Source organism: Salvelinus fontinalis, chromosome 3 (assembly GCF_029448725.1).
Source record: "Salvelinus fontinalis isolate EN_2023a chromosome 3, ASM2944872v1, whole genome shotgun sequence".
NCBI lineage: Eukaryota > Metazoa > Chordata > Actinopteri > Salmoniformes > Salmonidae > Salvelinus > Salvelinus fontinalis.
The window spans coordinates 45,671,448-45,692,791 of NC_074667.1; the positions used below are offsets into that span (position 1 = coordinate 45,671,448).

A 21,344-nucleotide genomic window follows, 5' to 3' on the forward strand; every position below is an offset into this window, starting at 1 on the left:
ATTCAGTAAAACAGACTGCATACGAAGGAAGAGAAAATATATTTTGTGCACATACTCTAAGAGCCATGAAATTAATTTATTTGTGGGGTTTATTGAGCATATGTTCTGGACCTTGAATGATGTTTCCTACTCATTTACAAAACGGTTTCATTATTACAGGTTGATGGGGTAGCAGGCATGAGTTGATCTTTGTAAACTAGCCACTTTTCATCATGTACATGACTTCTACCAGAAACTCTGGCTGAAATAGGACAGCTTCCATATACTGTGCACATGTCAGCAGCTACCAGCAGGGTCATTATAAAACGAATTAAACGGTCCTCATCTCATTACGAACTGTGAGGCTTAAGAGAGATTGAGGACCTGATGTAGTCCCATAGGGCCAAAGCCCATGCCAAAGCCCTTTGGCCATAGGGCCAAAGCCCAAGCAACCCTGTTTTAGATGATAAATGGACTGAAATCAAACTCTGGGCCAGTCAAATGGTCACTATTTCCTCTGAGATAATAAATTGGACCTTGTTCACTGTGGTTGCTCCAGGTCAACCTCCTAATGCCCAGCTTAATACCGCTGGCATAATATCTCTCTGGGCAATTTCAATTTTATTTCCAATCAAGTTTTGCAAGTGGAACTCATACAAGCGCTGGTTTCTATGAATGAAATAGAGAGTGTGGGAAATGGAATGAAAGCTGACTCCACCTTGCGTGGGATTGTGGTAAGAGAGACAGAGGATGAGGGGGCAAGGAACCACGAAATAGATGAAGAGTTACAGAGGCTTTACTGGATACAACTTTCTATTGAGTGACTGGTTAGGGGGATGACAGTGTCAAATCAATGGTGGACAGAGCTGGTTAAATGACAAACGGAGCAGAGTGGACACTGTGATCCTAATGATCCATCTGATAGAATCCCCTGACCGTGTCCCTAAATGACTGCAGCACTGGGGCTGCTTGCCAGGCTTTGGTCTCTTTGTCACAGAAGAGATTTCGCCTGTAGGATTCTCCCATCTCAGTCCATGAGGTGTTTTTGTCTATATTCCTCTATGTTTATGGTGGGGACCACAGCCTTTAGGAGAGGGCTGCTGACTGGAAAGTGGAAGGGTTGATTAATTGGTGCTGTTTTTGAGCCCAGGGGATCCAATCATGTAATCAGTTTCTATTGATTCCTGCTGTGTCTATTGAGAGAGTGTTGTGGGCCTGCCAGTGGCTGTGTGCACTGGCCTGGCACGCAGGGAGATTTGCTGCAGTCCAACCTGATCTTGGTGCTGGAGATTTGTACTGTCCAGATAACCAGAATGGAGGATATGCAGTTTATTACGGGCTTCTTACGTCTGCTCCCTAATGTCTATTGTCTATCCCTCTGCTTAGTCTCCTGTCATTACGGATTTAGATGAGTATCTTCTTTATATGAGAAAGCATTTCCACTTCACAGCAGTTACATAGGTTTAATCAGCCAGTTGATATTATCATGCTGAATTCTAAGCAACCATTAAACTGGAGATAGTATAGCTAATGAGGATATTATTTCTCAGTTGTCCAACTTATTTTTGTCTTTTAAACTCAGGGTATATCAATTTACATTTTCAGATGTGATAATAATGTACTGTTACTGTATGAAGTCATTCAGATTTCTGACATCACCTACTAATGAGGAAAATGTGTATTGATGAAAATGGACAGAAAGGGGTTGGGGAAGGGAATCCAATTCTCTGTTTGTATGTGTGTGCCTATCCGCAAACATGCTTTTAATGTACCCCAAAAGATGGTGGTTTGAAGTCGTGCCAAAGTTAAATTAATCTTTAGTCTGGTTTAATTGAAAACAAGCCAGAAACATGCCATCACCGGTAACATAATGAACTAATCCTGGAGTAGGGACAAACATTACAAAGCGGAGCTAAGAGTACAGTACTCCAAAGGTTTGTTTGGTCAAAACCGTCACTATTTTATTGTCAAGCATACAGCTGTAATTGACCAGCCCTATGTCTGTCTCTCTGTCCTCCAGGTCCGAGTGGATGGGTCTCCTGAGGGCGGGGGGCAGTATGAGACCCTGACCGTGATGACAGAAGGTAGTCCTATCCTCCGAGACATGGCCTTCTCTCTGGACCGCAACTCTCTCTACATCATGTCTGACAATCAGGTGAGGAATCTCCCATTCCCTACTGTAACATAAATGTTTATAAGTTAACAAGATCCTTTCCTGTGAATATGAATACAATTATGTACTGTATGTACTTCATGGGTTTAGAGTTGTGGTGGAAATAATAATAAATAAATGTTTGACTAGTCAACATTATTTGGGCTGAGGGTTATGTGTATAATATCACAATATTACCACAATAATCGAAAATAGTAAAGATTAATTGGAACTCAAGCAAATATTCAAAATATTTGAAATTGTGCTCTCCTTCACACATCGTGGTACTACTTTTTTCATGAATCTCTCATATTATATGTAAACTCCATGTTGGGGTTGTGTGTAAGATATGCAGGGCATGTTCAGACAGAAGGACACATGCTCTAATTACTCACCCATGTGCACCAACTACGACTAACATGCATCATACATGCCTCACACATCCAATAGAAAACCTCTAGACTAAAATGCATGTTATACTTGCTACACACATCCCATAGAAAACCATAAGACTTCCATGCATCTTAAACTATGCTACACACACTCCATAGAAAACCATTAGAGACATTTCCTTGGTTTGTAGATGTCATATGGTGTTCTCCAGTTGGACCAGCATCACATCAGCTAGTAGAGCACTTGTTGTTGGCTGAAGTCCTCTGGACTCATTGGGACATAAGAGGGAACAGTGGTAATCACTTTCAACTCGTGATTATTCTGTCTCAGTCTCATGGCACTGTGTAATGGGATTAGATTTCAGTGCGACCAAAAGCCCTGCTATCACTGCTACACTCACTTGTCTCCCGACTGTTGGAATGTATTTTTAAACTAAACTGAAGGACAAGGAGGTTAGAGGGTGTTTGGACAATGCAGGCAGCATAAATTAGTTAAATGTGTCTGGAAATATCCTATAAACGTCATGTGAAGGCTCAAATAAGGTTTTTAAGAAATGAGGGAGAAACAGGCACAGGCATTGTACAGAAGAAGTGTCTCTTGATACAAATCAAGGCAGCACTTCCTGGAGTGTGATGGACTGGAAGAGACAGGACATCACTTATTGATGAGCCTTGGTTGTTCAAGGAGAGACATATTCTCCCTTCAAGGAGATAGTCTCCCCATTTTGACTGTATTATGAGAACATGGACGCATGTAACCAACAAACCAGGCCATGGCCATGCACTCTCTCTCCTAATATTGGAACCATACCGACTATTTTTGGCCCTTAAGAACCGGGAAGGTGAAAATACTTTCTCTCTCTCTCTCATTTCAATCAGGCCTTCCTAGAGCTTTAGTGAGGAATTCCAGGAGGAGAGGAGCTTGCTGTGCTGCTCTCTCAGATTTCCTGCTTTTCCAGCCGATGCCAGAGTAGGGGGATTTGGGGATTTCTCTGAGCCAAACAATAGAGAAATGATGTGGAATCAAGAGCGAGGCACAGACAGATTTGGCTGAGATCAGGCGACCTTCGCAGAATAACAATGAGCCTCTCTTTCTCCTGCCGAGCGCAGCGCAGCGCAGCACACAGGGCAAGCATGGTGATGCAGAGTGGAGAGGAATGGAGTGAGTGTGTGAGTGTGTGTAATAGTTTATCTGTTTGATGTCCTCGGGTTGATTATTAATTGAAAGATCTATCCCTGCTTCACGTGGAGAAGTATTGTCCAAACAGACACACTCTCTATTGAATTGTAATGGTCTACATCAGGGATGGGCAACTCATCATGAGGGGCTGCAGTGGCCTCCCCACTTCACGTGCAATCTTTTTTTAGATGCCCCTTTCGTGACAGCAAAGAGAAAACACATTTTTGTTCTAAAGTTAATTTCCTGCAATTCTACTCATTTTGCCATGGGGTGGAGAGAAAAATGAGCAGTTTTAAAGGAAATTTCCTGCAATACTACACATTTTGCCAAACAGAGTAATACTCACGGATGACTAGTAAAACTCAAACCAAGTTTATTCACCCACTGGGTCACACAGCTGCATAAGACAGACATGTTTACACAAGCACATATATTTATACCTTCCTCTTATGCTCTTAGTCTCCTCCTTGCACATCTGGACAGCCAATACATCTCTGTTGCTAGACAGGACTTTAGTGGTGACTGTTCTGTCTCACTTCATCTGACCTGACCTCGGCCCAAATTTCTCACTCCTCCCCAACTCACGGCTGTCCTACCTTATCTGTTGACTGAAACCAGACTGTGGCCCTTCTCCTCTCCATAGGATACCTGAGATTTAACAATAACATGTTCTGACAGAATCTAAACTTTCTCACTCAGTAGATTTCCATACCCTCAGTTCTAATATGGTAACATGAATAGGGATATTTCAAGTTTAGAAGTTAGTACCCAACAGGGTGGAGGCAAATGTTTGCAGTTTTTAATATGATAACTGATGATTAATATACACTGCTCAAAAAAATAAAGGGAACACTAAAATAACACATCCTAGATCTGAATGAATGAAATATTCTTATTAAATACTTTTTTCTTTACATAGTTGAATGTGCTGACAACAAAATCACACAAATTGATTATCAATGGAAATCAAATTTATCAACCCATGGAGGTCTGGATTTGGAGTCACACTCAAAATGAAAGTGGAAAACCACACTACAGGCTAATCCAACTTTGATGTAATGTCCTTAAAACAAGTCAAAATGAGGCTCAGTAGTGTGTGTGGCATCCACGTGCCTGTATGACCTCCCTACAACGCCTGGGCATGCTCCTGATGAGGTGGCGGACCTGGACTAAAGTCCCAGACCTGGACAAAAGCATCCGCCAACTCCTGGACAGTCTGTGGTGCAACGTGGCGTTGGTGGATGGAGCGAGACATGATGTCCCAGATGTGCTCAATTGGATTCAGGTCTGGGGAACTGACGGGCCAGTCCATAGCATCAATGCCTTCCTCTTGCAGGAACTGCTGACACACTCCAGCCACATGAGGTCTAGCATTGTCTTGCATTAGGAGGAACCCAGGGCCAACCGCACCAGCATATGGTCTCACAAGGGGTCTGAGGATCTCATCTCGGTACCTAATGGCAGTCAAGCTACCTCTGGCGAGCACATGGAGGGCTGAGCGGCCCCCAAAGAAATGCCACCCCACACCATGACTGACCCACCGCCAAACCGGTCATGCTGGAGGATGTTTCAGGCAGCAGAACGTTCTCCACGGCGTCTCCAGACTCTGTCACGTCTGTCACATGTGCTCAGTGTGAACCTGCTTTCATCTGTGAAGAGCACAAGGCGCCAGTGGCGAATTTGCCAATCTTGGTGTTCTCTGGCAAATGCCAAACGTCCTGCACGGTGTTGGGCTGTAAGCACAACCCCCACCTGTGGACGTCGGAGCCTCATACCACCCTCATGGAGTCTGTTTCTGACCGTTTGAGCAGACACATGCACATTTGTGGCCTGCTGGAGGTCATTTTGCAGGGCTCTGGCAGTGCTCCTCCTTGCACAAAGGCGGAGGTAGCAGTCCTGCTGCTGGTTTGTTGCCCTCCTACGGCCTCCTCCACGTCTCCTGATGTACTGGCCTGTCTCCTGGTAGCGCCTCCATGCTCTGGACACTACGCTGACAGACACAGCAAACCTTCTTGCCACAGCTCGCATTGATGTGCCATCCTGGATGAGCTGCACTACCTGAGCCACTTGTGTGGGTTGTAGACTCCGTCTCATGCTACCACTAGAGTGAAAGCATCGCCAGCATTCTAAAGTGACCAAAACATCAGCCAGGAAGTATAGGAACTGAGAAGTGGTCTGTGGTCACCACCTGCAGAACCACTCCTTTATTGGGGGTGTCTTGCTAATTGCCTATAATTTCCACCTGTTGTCTATTCCATTTGCACAACAGCATGTGAAATTTATTGTCAATCAGTGTTGCTTGCTAAGTGGATAGTTTGATTTCACAGAAGTGTGATTGACTTGGAGTTACATTGTGTTGTTTAAGTGTTCCCTTTATTTTTTTGAGCAGTGTATATATATATATATATATATATATATATATATTTAAATTGGTCGGCCAGCGGGCCGCCAGCTGCCCATCCCTGGTCTACATCATGGGGCCAGAGGTTTAAAGCTGCACCATAACAAGCGTTATTACAGTTAATCACTCAGAGGGAATACAACCTGTATTGGCTACAAGGCAATCTTTCAAAGTGCTACGCTGTAAAATGTGAAATCCTCATCCCCCGGTTTCACATTTGCTTGTTTTGTGTGTAACTTTGTGTGTAACTTTTCAAGAGTACATTTTTTCGGCGGAAACATTAGATAATGAATTTTCCTCTTGATCAGTATAATCAACCTGAAGGCAATAGCTATAACCCAGGTGAAATGTCACATCATCATGCACATACAGTACACATAGTCATTAAATATTATAGGCTGACTGTAGTGCTTATAGAGCAGGGCTCTCCAACCCTCTTCCTGGAGAGCTAATATCCTGTAGGTGTTTGCTTCAACCCTAATCTAGTGATCATTATTCTATTAATTAGCTGATTGATGAGATGAATCAGGTTAGTTACAACTGGGGTTCAATCAAAACCTACAGGAGGGTAGCTCTCCAGGAACAGGGTTGGAGAGCCCTGCACCCATGACCCATCTTGTCAAGGACTAAAGGCAGAGGAGAAAATGCTTCATATCTGTGCTATTTGTTGAGCGTGGTCTGGTCTGACTTTGTGTGAGCTTGTTTGGACAGGGAGGGTTATCAGTCTCTGTCTGGGCTTCCACCTAACCCATCATTAGACCTTTTGTTATCCCTGTCAAGGGATCAGCAGCTGTGAAAACAACAGGTCAGGGAGGAGAGGAGAGAAACCTCTAGCCATGCCATCAGTGCCCTTTGTTCTCCCACCCACCTTCACCCAGCAGATCGATGGGTCAGATAATAAGCTGATGGATGACGGATATGGTCAGCCACATTTACATTTAAAAGTAATTAATAGAGACAACTTTTAAAGGCAAAGGAGAAATCACATTATTGCAGACAAAGCACAGTTGTGCTTTTAGTGCGTTTTCATTGGAGAAGAGAACACAAATCTCTATAATCTGAAAACATGTTAAATTACAGATAGTAGGCTGATAGTAGGCTGATACAATAAGCCTTACTTTCATACAATAAGCATTGCATGTGCCTAGCATCGCTGTAAGGACCGATTCAGACTTAGGAAATGTAGGCCTTTCCTATGCACTTTTCAGTATTGAAATTCAGACTTACCTTATTCAGTTGCTTAACGCGCTCTGCAGGTGTGGTTACCTTCCGCACACTGAATACATTTCATTAAACTGCTGAAAACCCTCCTACTTGCTGGCCAACAGATTTTCTCGTGGAGTTTTCATTTAATAGGGTTTTCTGTAGATTTATTCAACTGCGTTTATTTTCAGCAAACTTAACATGTGTAAATATTTGTATGAACATAACAAAATACTGCAACTGAGACATAAACTGAACAAGTTCCACAGACATGTGACAAACAGAAATAGAATAATGTGTCCCTGAACAAAGGGGGGGGGGGGTCAAAATCAAAAGTAACAGTTTGTATCTGGTGTGGCAACCAGCTGCATAAATTATTGCAGTGCATCTCCTCCTCATGGATTGCACCAGATTTGCCAGTTCTTGCTGTGAGATGTTACCCCACTCTTCCACCAAGGCACCTGCAAGTTCCCGGACATTTCTGGGGGGAATGGCCCTAGCCCTCATCCTTCAATCCAACAGGTTCCAGACGTGCTCAATGGGATTGAGATCCGGGCTCTTTGCTGGTCATGGTAGAACACTGACAATCCTGTCTTGCAGGAAATCACACACAAAACAAGCAGTATGGCTGGTGGCAATGTCATGCTGGAGGGTCATGTCAGGATGAGCCTGCAGGAAGGGTACCACATGAGGGCGGAGGATGTCTTCCCTGTAACGCACAGCGTGGAGATTGCATGCAATGACAACAAGCTCAGTCCGACGATGCTGTGACACAACGCCCCAGACCATGACGGACCCTCCACCTCCAAATCGATCCCGCTCCAGAGTACAGGCCTCGGTGTAATGCTCATTCCTTCGACGATAAACGCAAATCCGACCATCACCCCTGGTGAGACAAAACCGCGACTCGTCAGTGAAGCGCACTTTTTGCCAGTCCTGTGTGGTCCAGCGACGGTGGGTTTGTGCCCATAGGTGACGTTGTTGCCAGTGATGTTTAGTGAGGACCTGCCTTACAACAGGCCTACAAGTCCTCAGTCCAGCCTCACTCAGCCTATTGCGGACAGTCTGAGCCCTGATGGAGGTATTGTGCGTTCCTGGTGTAACTCGGGCAGATGTTGTTACCATCCTGTACTTGTCCCGCAGGTGTGATGTTCAGATGTACCGATCCTACGCAGGTGTTGTTACACGTGGTCTGCCACTGCTAGGACAATCAGCTGTCCGTCCTGTCTCCCGGTACGGACTTTGCAATTTATTGCCCTGGCCATATCTGCAGTCGTCATGCCTCCTTGCAGCATGCCTAAGGCACGTTCACGCAGATGAGCAGGAACCTTGGGCATCTTTCTTTTGGTGTTTTTCAGAATCAGTAGAAAGGCCTCTTTAGTGTTCTAAGTTTTCATAACTGTGACCTTAATTGCCTACTGTCTGTAAGCTGTTAGTGTCTTAACGACCATTCCACAGGTGCATGTTCATGAATTGTTTATGGTTCAGTGAACAAGCATGGGAAACAGTGTTTAAACCCTTTACAATGAAGATTTGTGAAGTTATTTGGATTTTTACAAATTGTCTTTGAAAGACAGGGTCCTGAGTTTATTTAAATTCTACATAATGGCACAGCATTTCAAAAACTTTACTGTGGGAATGTTGATATTTTGATATGCTTCAGTTTGCTACCATATGACTGGTTTCGCATTTGTCATTTAAATTTACAAGTCCCTTATCAAATGGATTACTCATTTACCTAGCTCTTATCAATAGATATTATCAAGTTGTAAATTACAGTGCATGGATAATGGTGTTATTTCTATCTAAAAAATAAGTAGATGCTTTTTACACTTGGAACCGATAGGTTTGCTAGACCTGATTAATGTTTCCCTCGCGCGTAAAGGTGGTGGAATTGTTAGTGAATTAAGTCAAGGTCAGAATACGGAGGATCTGTGGACAAATCTCCGCCACACCTTAATTTATTACTGCCCAACAGATAACTGCCCAAACAGATCCACAGATGATGCAATCTCTATTGCACTCCACACTGCCCTTTCCCCCCTGGACAAAAGGAACAGTTATGTGAGAATGCTATTCATTGACTACAGCTCAGTGTTCAACACTATAGTACCCTCAAAACTCATCACTAAGCTAAGGATCCTGGGACTAAACATCTCCCTCTGCAACTGGATCCTGGACTTCCTGATGGGCCGCCCCCAGGTGGGGGCTGACGACACATCTGTGATATGCAATTTTGTTATCAATGTTCATAAATGTAAATTATTCTAATGTGTCTGCAACCCAGAGTTTGTAAAGTTCTGGTTTAAATGAAACAGACAGAATTCCCAGCTTACAAAAGTCAAATCAATGTTTATTCACGAGAGCTCTGCAGTTCATATACAAAGACATTCCTTTTATACCATTCTTCTTACTTACGCACACACATGCCACACTAACATTAGGAGAGCTATCTTCTTCTCCAGAATTCTCACCACAGTTTATCACTACCCAGCCGACGGTTCCATTCCCCCCAGATTAGGGAAACCTGGAGGGGTACTCCCTGTCCTATCGTAATTTCTCAGTGTTCTAGCCGGGTCGGTTCAAACACAGTTTAATTGTCCTCTGTGTTTTCTTTAGGCACACATACACACATTCCTCTCTCTCCCCAGTCCAACCTAGTTGGACTTCTGGTTAATATTTTTATTATTCCTTATATATGCTACATAACCTATACTCCCTTATGGTTAAGTGTCCGGGTAGAAATATTTAATCATTATCTTTAATCTTATAAATTATTTGATCAATCTGCCACACTGATCCTCAACACTGGAGCCCCCCAGGGGTGCATGCTCAGTCCCCTTCTGTACTCCCTGTTCATCCACGACTGCATGGCCAGGCACGACTCCAACACCATCATTAAGTTTGCAGACGACACAACAGTGGTAGGCCTGATTACTGACAACGACGAGACAGCCTATAGGGAGGAGGTCAGAGACCTGGCCGGGTGGTGCCAGAATAACAACCTATCCCTCAACGTAACCAAGATCAAGGAGATGATTGTAGACTACAGGAAAAGGAGAACCGAGTACGCCCCCATTCTCATCGACGGGGCTGTAGTGGAGAAGGTTGAGAGCTTCAAGTTCCTTGGTGTCCACATCACCAACAAACTATAATGGTCCAAACACACCAAGACAGTTGTGAAGAGGGCACAACAAAGCCTATTCCCCCTCAGGAAACTAAAAAGATTTGGCATGGGTCCTCTGATCCTCAAAAGGTTCTACAGCTGCAACATCGAGAGCATCCTGACTGGTTGCATCACTGCTGGGTACGGCAATTGCTCGACCGCAAGGCACTACAGAGGGTAGTGCGTACGACCCACTACATCACTGGGGCTAAGCTGCCTGCCATTCAGGACCTCTACACCAGGCAGTGTCAGAGGAAGGCCCTGAAAATTGTCAAAGACCCCACTTCCGGCGCCGACAGAGATGGCTACCTCGGTTCGCGTTCCTAGGAAACTATGCAGTATTTTGTTTTTTTACGTGTTATTTCTTACATTGGTACCCCAGGTAATGTTAGGTTTTATTACATACAATCGGGAGGAACTATTGGATATAAGAGCAAAGTCAACTCACCATCATTACGACCAGGAATACGACTTTCCCGAAGCAACAACCCCGTAAAAGAGGCAGACGAAGCGATCTTCTGGTCAGGCTCCGTAGACGGGCCCATCGCGCACCGCTCCCGAGCATACTACTCGCCAATGTCCAGTCTCTTGACAACAAGGTAGATGAAATCACAGAAACATGGCTCACTCGAGACACGTTATCGGAGTCGGTGCAGCCAACTGGTTTCTTCACGCATCGCACCAACAGAAACAAGCATCTTTCTGGTAAGAAGAGGGGCGGGGGGGGGTATGCCTTATGATTAACGAGACGTGGTGTGATCATAACAACATACAGGAACTCAAGTCCTTCTGTTCACCTGACTTAGAATTCCTCACAATCAAATGTCGCCCGCATTATCTACCAAGAGAATTCTCTTCGATAATAATCACAGCCGCATATATTCCCCCCCAAGCAGACACATCGATGGCCCTGAACGAACTTCATTTCACTCTATGTAAACTGGAAACCACATATCCTGAGGCTGCATTCATTGTAGCTGGGGATTTTAACAAGGCTAATCTGAAAACAAGACTCCCTAAATTCTATCAGCATATCGATTGTGCTACCAGGGCTGGTAAAACCCTGGATCATTGTTATTCTAACTTCCGCGACCCATATAAGGCCCTCCCCCGCCCTCCTTTCGGAAAAGCTGACCACGACTCAATTTTGTTGCTCCCTGCCTATAGACAGAGACTAAAACAGGAAGCTCCCACGCTCAGGTCTGTTCAACGCTGGTCCGACCAATCTGATTCCATGCCTCAAGATTGCTTCGATCAAGTGGACTGGGATATGTTCCGCATTGCGTCAAACAACAACATTGACGAATACGCTGAATCGGTGAGCGAGTGAGCAAGTGCATCGGCGATGTCGTACCCACAGCAACTATTAAAACATTCCCAAACCAGAAACCGTGGATTGATGGCAACATTCGCGCGAAACTGAAGGCGTGAACCACTGCTTTTAATCAGGGCAAGGTGACCGGAAACATGACCGAATACAAACAGTGTAGCTATTCCCTCCGCAAGGCAATCAAACAAGCTAAGCGTCAGTATAGAGACAAAGTAGAGTCGCAATTCAACGGCTCAGACACAAGAGGTATGTGACAGGGTCTACAGTCAAACACGGATTACAAAAAGAAAACCAGCGCCGTCGCAGACCAAGATGTCTTGCTCCGAGACAGACTAAACAACTTCTTTGCTCGCTTTGAGGACAGGACAATACAGTGCCACTGACACGTCCCGCTACCAAAACCTGCGGACTCTCCTTTACTGTAGCCGATGTGAGTAAAACATTTAAACGTGTTAACCTTCGCAAGGCTTCAGGCCCAGACGGCATCCCCAGCCGCGTACTCAGAGCATGCGCAGACCAGCTGGCTGGTGTGTTTACGGACATATTCAATCAATCCTTATCCCAGTCTGCTGTTCCCACATGCTTCAAGAGGGCCACCATTGTTCCTGTTCCCAAGAAAGCTAAGGTAACTGAGCTAAACGACTACCGCCCCGTAGCACTCACTTCCGTCATCATGAAGTGCTTTGAGAGACTAGTTAAGGACCATATCACCTCCACCCTACCTGACACCCTAGACCCACTCCAATTTGCTTACCGCCCCAATAGGTCCACAGACGACGCAATCGCAACCACACTGCACACTGCCCTAACCCATCTGGACAAGAGGAATACCTATGTGAGAATGCTGTTCATCGACTACAGCTCAGCATTTAACACCATAGTACCCTCAAACTCGTCATCAAGCTCGAGACCCTGGGTCTCGACCCCGCCCTGTGCAACTGGGTACTGGACTTCCTGACGGGCCGCCCCCAGGTGGTGAGGGTAGGTAACAACATCTCCATCCCGCTGATCCTCAACACTGGGGCCCCACAAGGCTGCGTTCTGAGCCCTCTCCTGTACTCCCTGTTCACCCACGACTCTCAAGGCCATCAGACTGTTAAACAGCCACTACTAACATTGAGTGGCTCAACTCCAGCCACTTTAATAATGGAAAAATGTATGTAATAAATATGTATAAGGTAGTTGTTGTGAAATTGTTAGGTTAGATTACTCGTTGGTTATTACTGCATTGTCGGAACTAGAAGCACAAGCATTTCGCTACACTCGCATTAACATCTGCTAACCATGTGTATGTGACAAATAAAATTTGATTTGATTTGAGCCACTCCAGTCATAGACTGTTCTCTCTACTACCGCATGGCAAACGGTACCGGAGTGCCAAGTCTAGGACAAAAAGGCTTCTCAACAGTTTTTACCCCCAAGCCATAAGACTCCTGAACAGGTAATCAAATGGCTACCTGGACTATTTGCATTGTGTGTCCCCCCAACCCCTCTTTTATGCTGCTGCTACTATCTGTTTATCATAAATGGACAGTCACTTTAACTATACTTTCATGTACATATGTACATATTACCTCAATTGGCCCGACCAACCAGTGCTCCCGCACATTGGCTAACCGGGCTATCTGCATCGTGCCCCGCCACCCACAACCCGCTCTTTACGCTACTGCTACTCTCTGTTCATCTTATATGCATAGTCACTTTAACCATATCTACATGTACATACTACCTCAATCAGACTGACAACCGGTGTCTGTATGTAGCCTCACTACTTTTATAGCCTCGCTACTGTATACAGCCTCGCTACTGTTTTTCACTGTCTTTTTACTGTTGTTTTTATTTCTTTACTTACCTATTGTTCTCCTAATACCTTTTTTGCACTATTGGTTAGAGCCTGTAAGTAAGCATTTCACTTTAAGGTCTACACCTGTTGTATTTGGCACACGTGACAAATAAACTTTGATTTGATTTATTCGAGCTCCACCCCAAATGAATAGCGGGTGAATAGCATGCTATTCACAATTATTTTATCTTATTTTACTTTTATTTATTCAGGTTAATCTCATTTAAGAGACACTTGGTCTAACCAAGACAGGAGCAGAGGGGAACAATGTTTGAGACAAATATCAGACATACTGTAACAACTTACAGACATACGTAGACCATAAAAAAAAATTGTGGGACGTAGACACACATACATTTCAATTACAAACATACACGATACATAGATACATAGATACATAGATAGATACATACAAAATATGTCATATGTACCACCGCATCAAGTCCTAATGACAATCACATTCCTCACATCCCTATACTCGTGATATCTCCAGGAGTGATAAGTATACTTTTTTTCTTTATCTGTTGTTGTCTAGTGTTGTCTTTTTACTAGATAGGGCCAACTACTTTAAGTGCTTCCTGTCTTCCCAGTAGCCTACCTGGTATGTGAACTGCTGACAGCTATTAACTAGTACTAGCAGATGATTGTTGACATATCACCCAGGATTAAGGGGCAGGGCAATTTGTGACTATTGTTTTTGTAATCAGTGGCTGGATTGGAGGGGGAGTGGTTTCTCCTCTCCTAGGCAATCAGCAATTAGTATCGGGAGGTGTGCTCTTCTCCTTTGCAAGGGAGTTAGCTATTAGTATTAGTCAGTGGTGTAAAGTACTTAAGTAAAAATACTACTTAAGTAATTTTTGAGGGTATCTGTCCTTTGCTATTTATATTTATAACTTTTAGTTTTACTTTTATTCCTAAAGAAAATGATGTACATCCAAAAGTACTCCTTACATTTTCAATGATTAACAGGACAGGAACATTGTCTAATTCACACACTAATCAAGAGAACATCCCAGGTCATCACCTGCTACATTTGTATATTATGTCTGAGTGTTGGTGTGTCCCTTGCTATCTGTAAATAACAAAATAAAGAAATGTGGCCATCTGCTTTGCTTAATATAAGGAATTTGAAATGATTAATATTTGTACTTTTACTTTTGACACTTAAGTATATTTTAGCAAATACATTTACTTTTGATACTTAAGTATATTTAAAACCAAATTATTTTAGACTTTTACTCAAGTAGTATTTTTCTGGTGACTTTCACTTTTACTTTAGTTATTTTCTATCAAGGTATCTTGAATTTTACTCAAGTATGACAATTGGGTACTTTTTCCACCACTGGTATAAATGTACTTCAGTCTCCCCTGTTTTCTCAGCGGCAGCTGTAAGGGGGTCTCGTCGGAAAACTAAGACTGTCGCGGAAGCAAAGACGGTCCTGCCGAGGTGTTCAAGGAAGGAAAGAGAGGAAGGCTTCACACCAGAACGGAGCGTGCTCAATTTGACTGGAGCGCAGATCGAGTTTTCAAATGGCTGGAGCATTGGCCTTCTTGCTTGCTCCAATTTCGCCTTCAGTAGCGCTCCAGTAGGCATCACTTCACTTCACGAGCTCAGGGCATACCCGGCCCAGCATGCAATTGTAGGCTATTTGTGTGCTGCTATAGCCCAATGCTTTAGCTACTGTCATGGAGTTTAAAGAAACTGATAAAACACACAGGTGCAAAATTAAGGTGACTTACAAAGATGAGGACCAACAGCAAGAGAGTGAGTGCAGTGATGTAATGTCCACAACTATGTCATTGTGGAATCTGAAAAGACACATATCCCAAAAGCATGAAGGTGTAATACGTGCACATGCTAACATAAATAAATTAAGTGGGTAGCTAGCTAAGTGTGTCATTGTAACAAAGCATTTATAAACAAAAAATCTGATCTCTTAAAAGTTTTTTTAATGTTTGTTCTGTTATCTATACAATAGGCTATGATAGATTTTGGCCCAATATGTCACGATCGTCTTTAAGAGAGAATGAGGACCAAGGCGCAGCGCGTGGAAAGTACATCCTCTTTATTTGAGAAAGAAGACGAAAACAAAACAAACACTATACAAACTACAAAAACAACAAAACAGACGACCGTGAAGCTATACAAACAGAAGTGCTGACACTAAACACTCTGACATAGACAATTCCCCACAAACAGCTAAAGCCTATGGTTGCCTTAAATATGGCTCCCAATCAGAGACAACAAAAACCAGCTGTCTCTAATTGAGACCCAATTCAGGCAACCATAGACTTTCCTAGAACCTACACTCAACCATAGACACAGCTAGACACATTCACTCAACACAAACCCATACACTACACCCAACACCCCCTTTATCATATAACCACCCAAAACCGACAAAACACAAACATTCCCCATGTCACACCCTGACCTAACTAAAATAATAAAGAAAACAAAGAATACTAAGGCCAGGGGGTGACACAATAGGCCAGACATATTACCTCTTTCAAGGAGCTTTCCGTTTTGATAGGGTTATTTTCCCAAAAACATTTAGGCTTACCTATAGAAAAAAAGAAAAAAAACTCTGCATTCCTGCCCAGCCATGCAAGAGTGGCCTGAAGGGTGTTTAGTATCCACAGTGTCTATGCAAGCGCGGAGAGGGTATTCTCTGCTGCTGGCCTGCTCTCCGGGCACGAGCCTGAAGCCACAGCCTCTGGCCAAACTCTGTTTCTAAAAGTGAATTCAAAGGCACTGTAGACTGAGCCTAATAAGGTATTTTTCGTAAAATGTGTATTTCATTCTAATTAAGTCACAGACTATATGCACAATTTATTGACTATAACTGTTTAGTACAACAAAATGTTGTTTAAATGCTGAGTGCTTAATGTTCCTGCCAGCCTAGTGTGGCGCACTCCAAATGCTTCACAATTTATTTCTTTGTAGTCTATAATTTTTTAATAATTGAAATAATATATTAATAATATAGCCTAAATAATGCATTTTCGTTCCTTCTTACGCTGCCTGTCTTTTTCAGTGTTTGCATGCTATTTATTACGACATGTAGCCTATTTAAAACAAATGATGGACCCTTCCTACAGTCACCTTTTCATGTTGTTTATTGGAGTGCGTTTGGTTCCAATACTTCAAAACCAAATGGTAGTTCCAGGTAGTAACAAAAATAGATGGTTGTTGGTTCAATTGGGGATTTTAATGAATGGAACGTAGCAGTTTTTTCCCTCTGAGAGAGGAGTGTTTTTTAGGGGTGAGATTGGAAAGGAAGTGAAACACGTGGACTGCTCAACTCCGCCAAATCCGCTCACATACTCTGCTCCACACCACTCTCACCACTTTGGTATCTTACCTAGTTATTTTCAGATCTCATTTTGCTCTTTTGTATCATTGGCAACTACAGTATGTGTGTGTTTTCTATACCTGTTCGCTCCTTTCCCTGTAGGCTTTACAAACACTTCCCATCCCTTGGCTGCATCTCTTCTAATTTAGTGTACCCATGTGGAATTCCTGGTCTCTGGCAACGTTTGGAAGAAAGCCGAGTTCATCTCAGCCTATGCAGCCCTTCAGTCCCTTGACTTTTTGGCTCTGACGTAGACAGGGATCACCCCAGAGAACACTGCTACTCCAGCTGCTCTCTCTTCATCTGACTATGTTTTCTCTCATAGTCCGAGAGCACCTGGTCATCGCGGTGGTGGCACAGGGCTACTCATTTCTCCTAAGCAGAGATTTTAAATGTTTTCCCTCTCTTACCTGTCCATCTCCTCATTTGAATTCCATGCCACTCAAGTTTAAAATTGTTGTCATCTACTGCCCACCAGGTGTCCATAGAGAGTTCCTCAATGAGCTTGACACCTTGATAAGCTAATTTCCTGATGATGGCTCTCTGTTCTTTGTACTTGGAAACTTCAACCAACCTCCTTCAACCTCATCTGCCTTCGATTAATTTCTTTCTAACTCTCTCTTTCCCCTCGCCTCTTTTGACCTCACCCTTTCGCAGTCCCCTCCCACTCACAAGGCAGGTAATACGCTTGATCTCATCTTTACTAGAGGCTGTTCACCTGCTAATCTCACTGCAACCCCCCTCCAGGTCTCTGATCACTACTTTGTTTCCTTTTCTGTGTCGCTTTCCTCCAACCCTAGCCACTCAGCCCCTACCCAGATGGTCATGATCTTCGCTCTCCATCTCCCACTACTCTTTCCTCTTCTATCCTATCATCTCTCACTTCTGCTTAATCCATCTCCCTCCTGTCTCCTGATTCTGATTCTTCGACCCTACTCTCCTCCCTTTCTGCATCCTATGACTCGCACCATCCCCATTCCTCCCGGCCAGCTCGGCCCTCCCCTCCTGCTCCGTGGCTGAGGGACTCATTGTGAGCTTACAGAACAGGGCTGCGGGCAACTGAGTGAAAATTGAGAAAAACTAAACTTCCAGAGGACCTATCATCCTTTCACTCCATCCTCTCTACATTTTCTTTATCTGTTTCCACTGCTTAAGCCACTTTCTATTACTCAATGTGTCAAGCTTCTGCCTCTAACCCTAGGAAGCTCTTTTCCACCTTCTCTTCTCTCCTCAATCCTCCACCCCTACCCCTCCATCCTCTCTCTCTGCATCAACCACTTTGAAAAGAAGGTTGATGACATCTGCCACTCATTCCCTCAGCCTCTTGAGTCCACTAGTCCCACTTATAGAGAACTACCCTACGTCTTGACATCTTTCTCTCCCCTCTCTCCAGATGAAATCCTGCGACTAGTGATGTCCGGCCTCCCGACAACGTGCCTGCTCAACCCCGTCTTCTCATCCTTCTCCAGACCATCTCAACTCATCCTTGACCACTGACTGTGTCCCCTCTGACTTCAAAATGGCCTGAGTTGCTCCCCTCTTCAAGAAACCAATACTCCTCTGACATAAAAAACGTCGGTATCCCTTCTTTCTTTTCTTTCCAAAACGCTTGAGCGTGCTGTCTCTGACCAACTCTCTCGCTATCTCTCTCAGAACAATCTTCTTGACCCTAACCAGTCAGGTTTCAAGGCGTGTCACTCAACCGAGATTGCTCTTCTCTGTGACATGGAGGCTCTCCGCACTGCCAAAGCTGACTCTCTCTCTTCTGCTCTCATCCTCCTAGATCTATCAACTGCCTTCAACACCGTGAACCATGAGATCCTCCTCCACTCTCTCAGGGCTGGGTGTCTTAGGCCCTGTACACTCTTGGATTGTATTCTACCTGGCAGGCCTCTCCTACCAGGTGACGGGGAGAGGATCTGTGTCTGCACAACGTACTCTCACTACTGGTGTCCCCCAGGGCTCAGTTCCAGGCCCTCTCCTCTTTTCTCTACACACCAAGTCACGCGGCTCTGTCATATCCTCACATGGTCTCGCCTATCATGCGGATGACACTAAACTACTTTTCTCCTTCCCCTCTTCTGACACCCAGGTGGCGACACGCATCTCCCTGTCCATCTTCCAAAAACATCTGAAACAAGTATCTTAAATAATCCCACAGCACACAACCCCTCGCAACACCTCCTAACCGTTGGATAAGAGTGTCTGCTAAATTCATAAAATGTCAAATGCAAATGTAAATGTGAGTCAACCAAACTTTTAAACTCCTCCAAGGAATCAAGATCCTGGAGTTTCAAGCTGGTCTGGAGATAATTCCAAGACCACGGAGTTAAACATTTTTTGCCATGATCTGTTCTGATGCTCCAGTTCAAGGTCAGAATACACATAGAGAAAAAGTGCATAAAAAGGGAATTACATTCCATTTACACGCACTTAACTCAGGTTGGAAACCCCTTCCCCAAAAGCATGATATAAAATGACGAGGATTGCATAATAGCCAAAGTGGACAGTTGCAGAGTGGATTAGAGTATTTGACTGTTGAAAATAACATATCACACCATAATTATAACCATCTATGGTAGAATTCTCTTCCTCTCAATTTCTCTTGCTTGCATCTCTATGTAGCGTGTACTGTAGGTTTGTGCTGTCCTATCAATAAAATAAATTAATAAAGAGAAAAATCTGAAGCTTTCACATTTTAGTGTGGTAATTAAATGTAGTTACATTTCAAGGGATTTCTAAGGCTGTAAATGTGTGGGAAAGTGTGGTCCTCAAACAAAATGTTGTCTGCTGACAAATGTCATCTCATTGTGATTCATAGCTTTGCCTGCATTCTCAGGTAAAATTCGATGGACAAATAAACTCATCATGTGAGCTGAACATTAAATCTGAGCAGCACCAGAGGCACACTGTTGGCACGGTAACAGCAAGACCCATCTGTCTGTCTGCTCATTCCCCTCCTTAGCTAGTTTTGGAGAGGCTAATCTGAGTTGGGCTGGTTGGGAGGATTAGTCTTTCTGTGTCAGATTTGGACGTAGAGCCTGTCCCCCCATCCCTTCTAAAATAATTTAGCTTTTTCTTAAAAAAAGAAAAAGTGATTTTGCGGAGAGCGGCAGATAATCTGTTTTGCCAACATAACTGAGAGAGAACCCATTTATGCTATCAAGAGAAGCGGAGACGCTCTAATCCATAATCCACTCTTCATTTGTGATTGCTTACATCAGGAAATGACGTGCATGGTCCGTCAAGGGGGAGAATAATAACAAAGTATAAAATAGCAAAGCTTCAACCTGTTTGTGTATGCATGGGCTGGCGCTGCCCACTCAACAGCAGCGTCTGTCACAGCGACTAATGGGAGCGTATGCTTTGCCAGGCGTCCACACAGAGAGGTGGCGGTGTGTGTATATGTGTGTGTGTGTGTGTGTGTATCTGTGTGTGTAGGCTGATCCAAGCTGTGAGCACACCCATGGATATCAGGCTTATCTTTGCTGTGGCTTAACTATTTTCTCAGCCTGCTTGCCAGAGCTACTTCCTCTGTTGAACCTAGGTTGAAGATGACAAAGGTTAAGACAACAGGATTCTAATATCCAATAACTCTTTGCAAAATTGAGACCAGTGTTGTTAGTTAGCAACGATGCTAATAGTTATCAACGATTCTGGTCCAATTCATTTGTTTATTTCTGAAAGCTGCCGTGTGGAATTATTATATTGTCTTAACTTTGTCATCTTCAACCTAGTGCTGAATCCCCCACAATCAATTAAGGGAAAAAATCAGATTTCACATACTACCAGGCTTTTCCCCATTTCCTTAGATCATGTTTACTAAGTCAACAGGGACACTATTTCAATGGATACATTACATACTGTACTACATAATGTATCACACACAATTAACCAGCTCAACAAATTATGAAGCAGTTATATAGAGCAATATGTTTTACACTAATTGTAAATTATGTGCTGTTCATGGGAATGTTGTAGGCGTCATGGTCTATGTTAAGCGTTTAAGCCTTCCTCTTTTGTGTTGTAGGTGACCCAGGTCCCAGTGGAGGCCTGTGAGCAGTATGGAACCTGCGGAGAGTGTCTGAGCTCTGAGGATCCTCACTGCGGCTGGTGTGTCCTGCTCAACATGTAAGTCCACTACTACACTATTCCATGTTTTAAAACCAAAATCACATAATTGTCCAAGAAAAAAGGATTAAGAGGTCATACAAGCCCTCAAATACATTTAAGTCATTTAGCAGACGCTCTTATCCAGAGCAACTTACAAATTGGATAGCATTGAGATTTTCACAGCTTTTCACTTTCTTACATATTTCAGTGTAGTTACATCATATTACAA

The 21,344-nt window shown here is 43.7% G+C and overlaps 1 protein-coding gene across 3 annotated transcripts in view; it reads left to right on the forward strand.

Annotated features, from left to right (window-relative positions):
- LOC129850525 (plexin-A2-like) overlaps positions 1-21,344 on the forward strand; it is a 77,452-nt gene that overhangs the window by 26,474 nt on the left and 29,634 nt on the right. For 2 of the 3 annotated variants that reach the window (XR_008758812.1, XM_055916894.1), the window contains exons 4-5: positions 2,000-2,134; positions 21,033-21,133. Coding sequence is in view for 2 of the 3 variants with exons in the window: in XM_055916894.1 (XP_055772869.1) it covers positions 2,000-2,134; positions 21,033-21,133 (236 nt within the window). In the remaining variant the exon portion in view is untranslated. Of the gene's footprint in view, positions 1-1,999; positions 2,135-18,395; positions 19,690-21,032; positions 21,134-21,344 lie in introns of those variants that run through there. The other variant, XM_055916898.1, reaches the window with a different exon arrangement.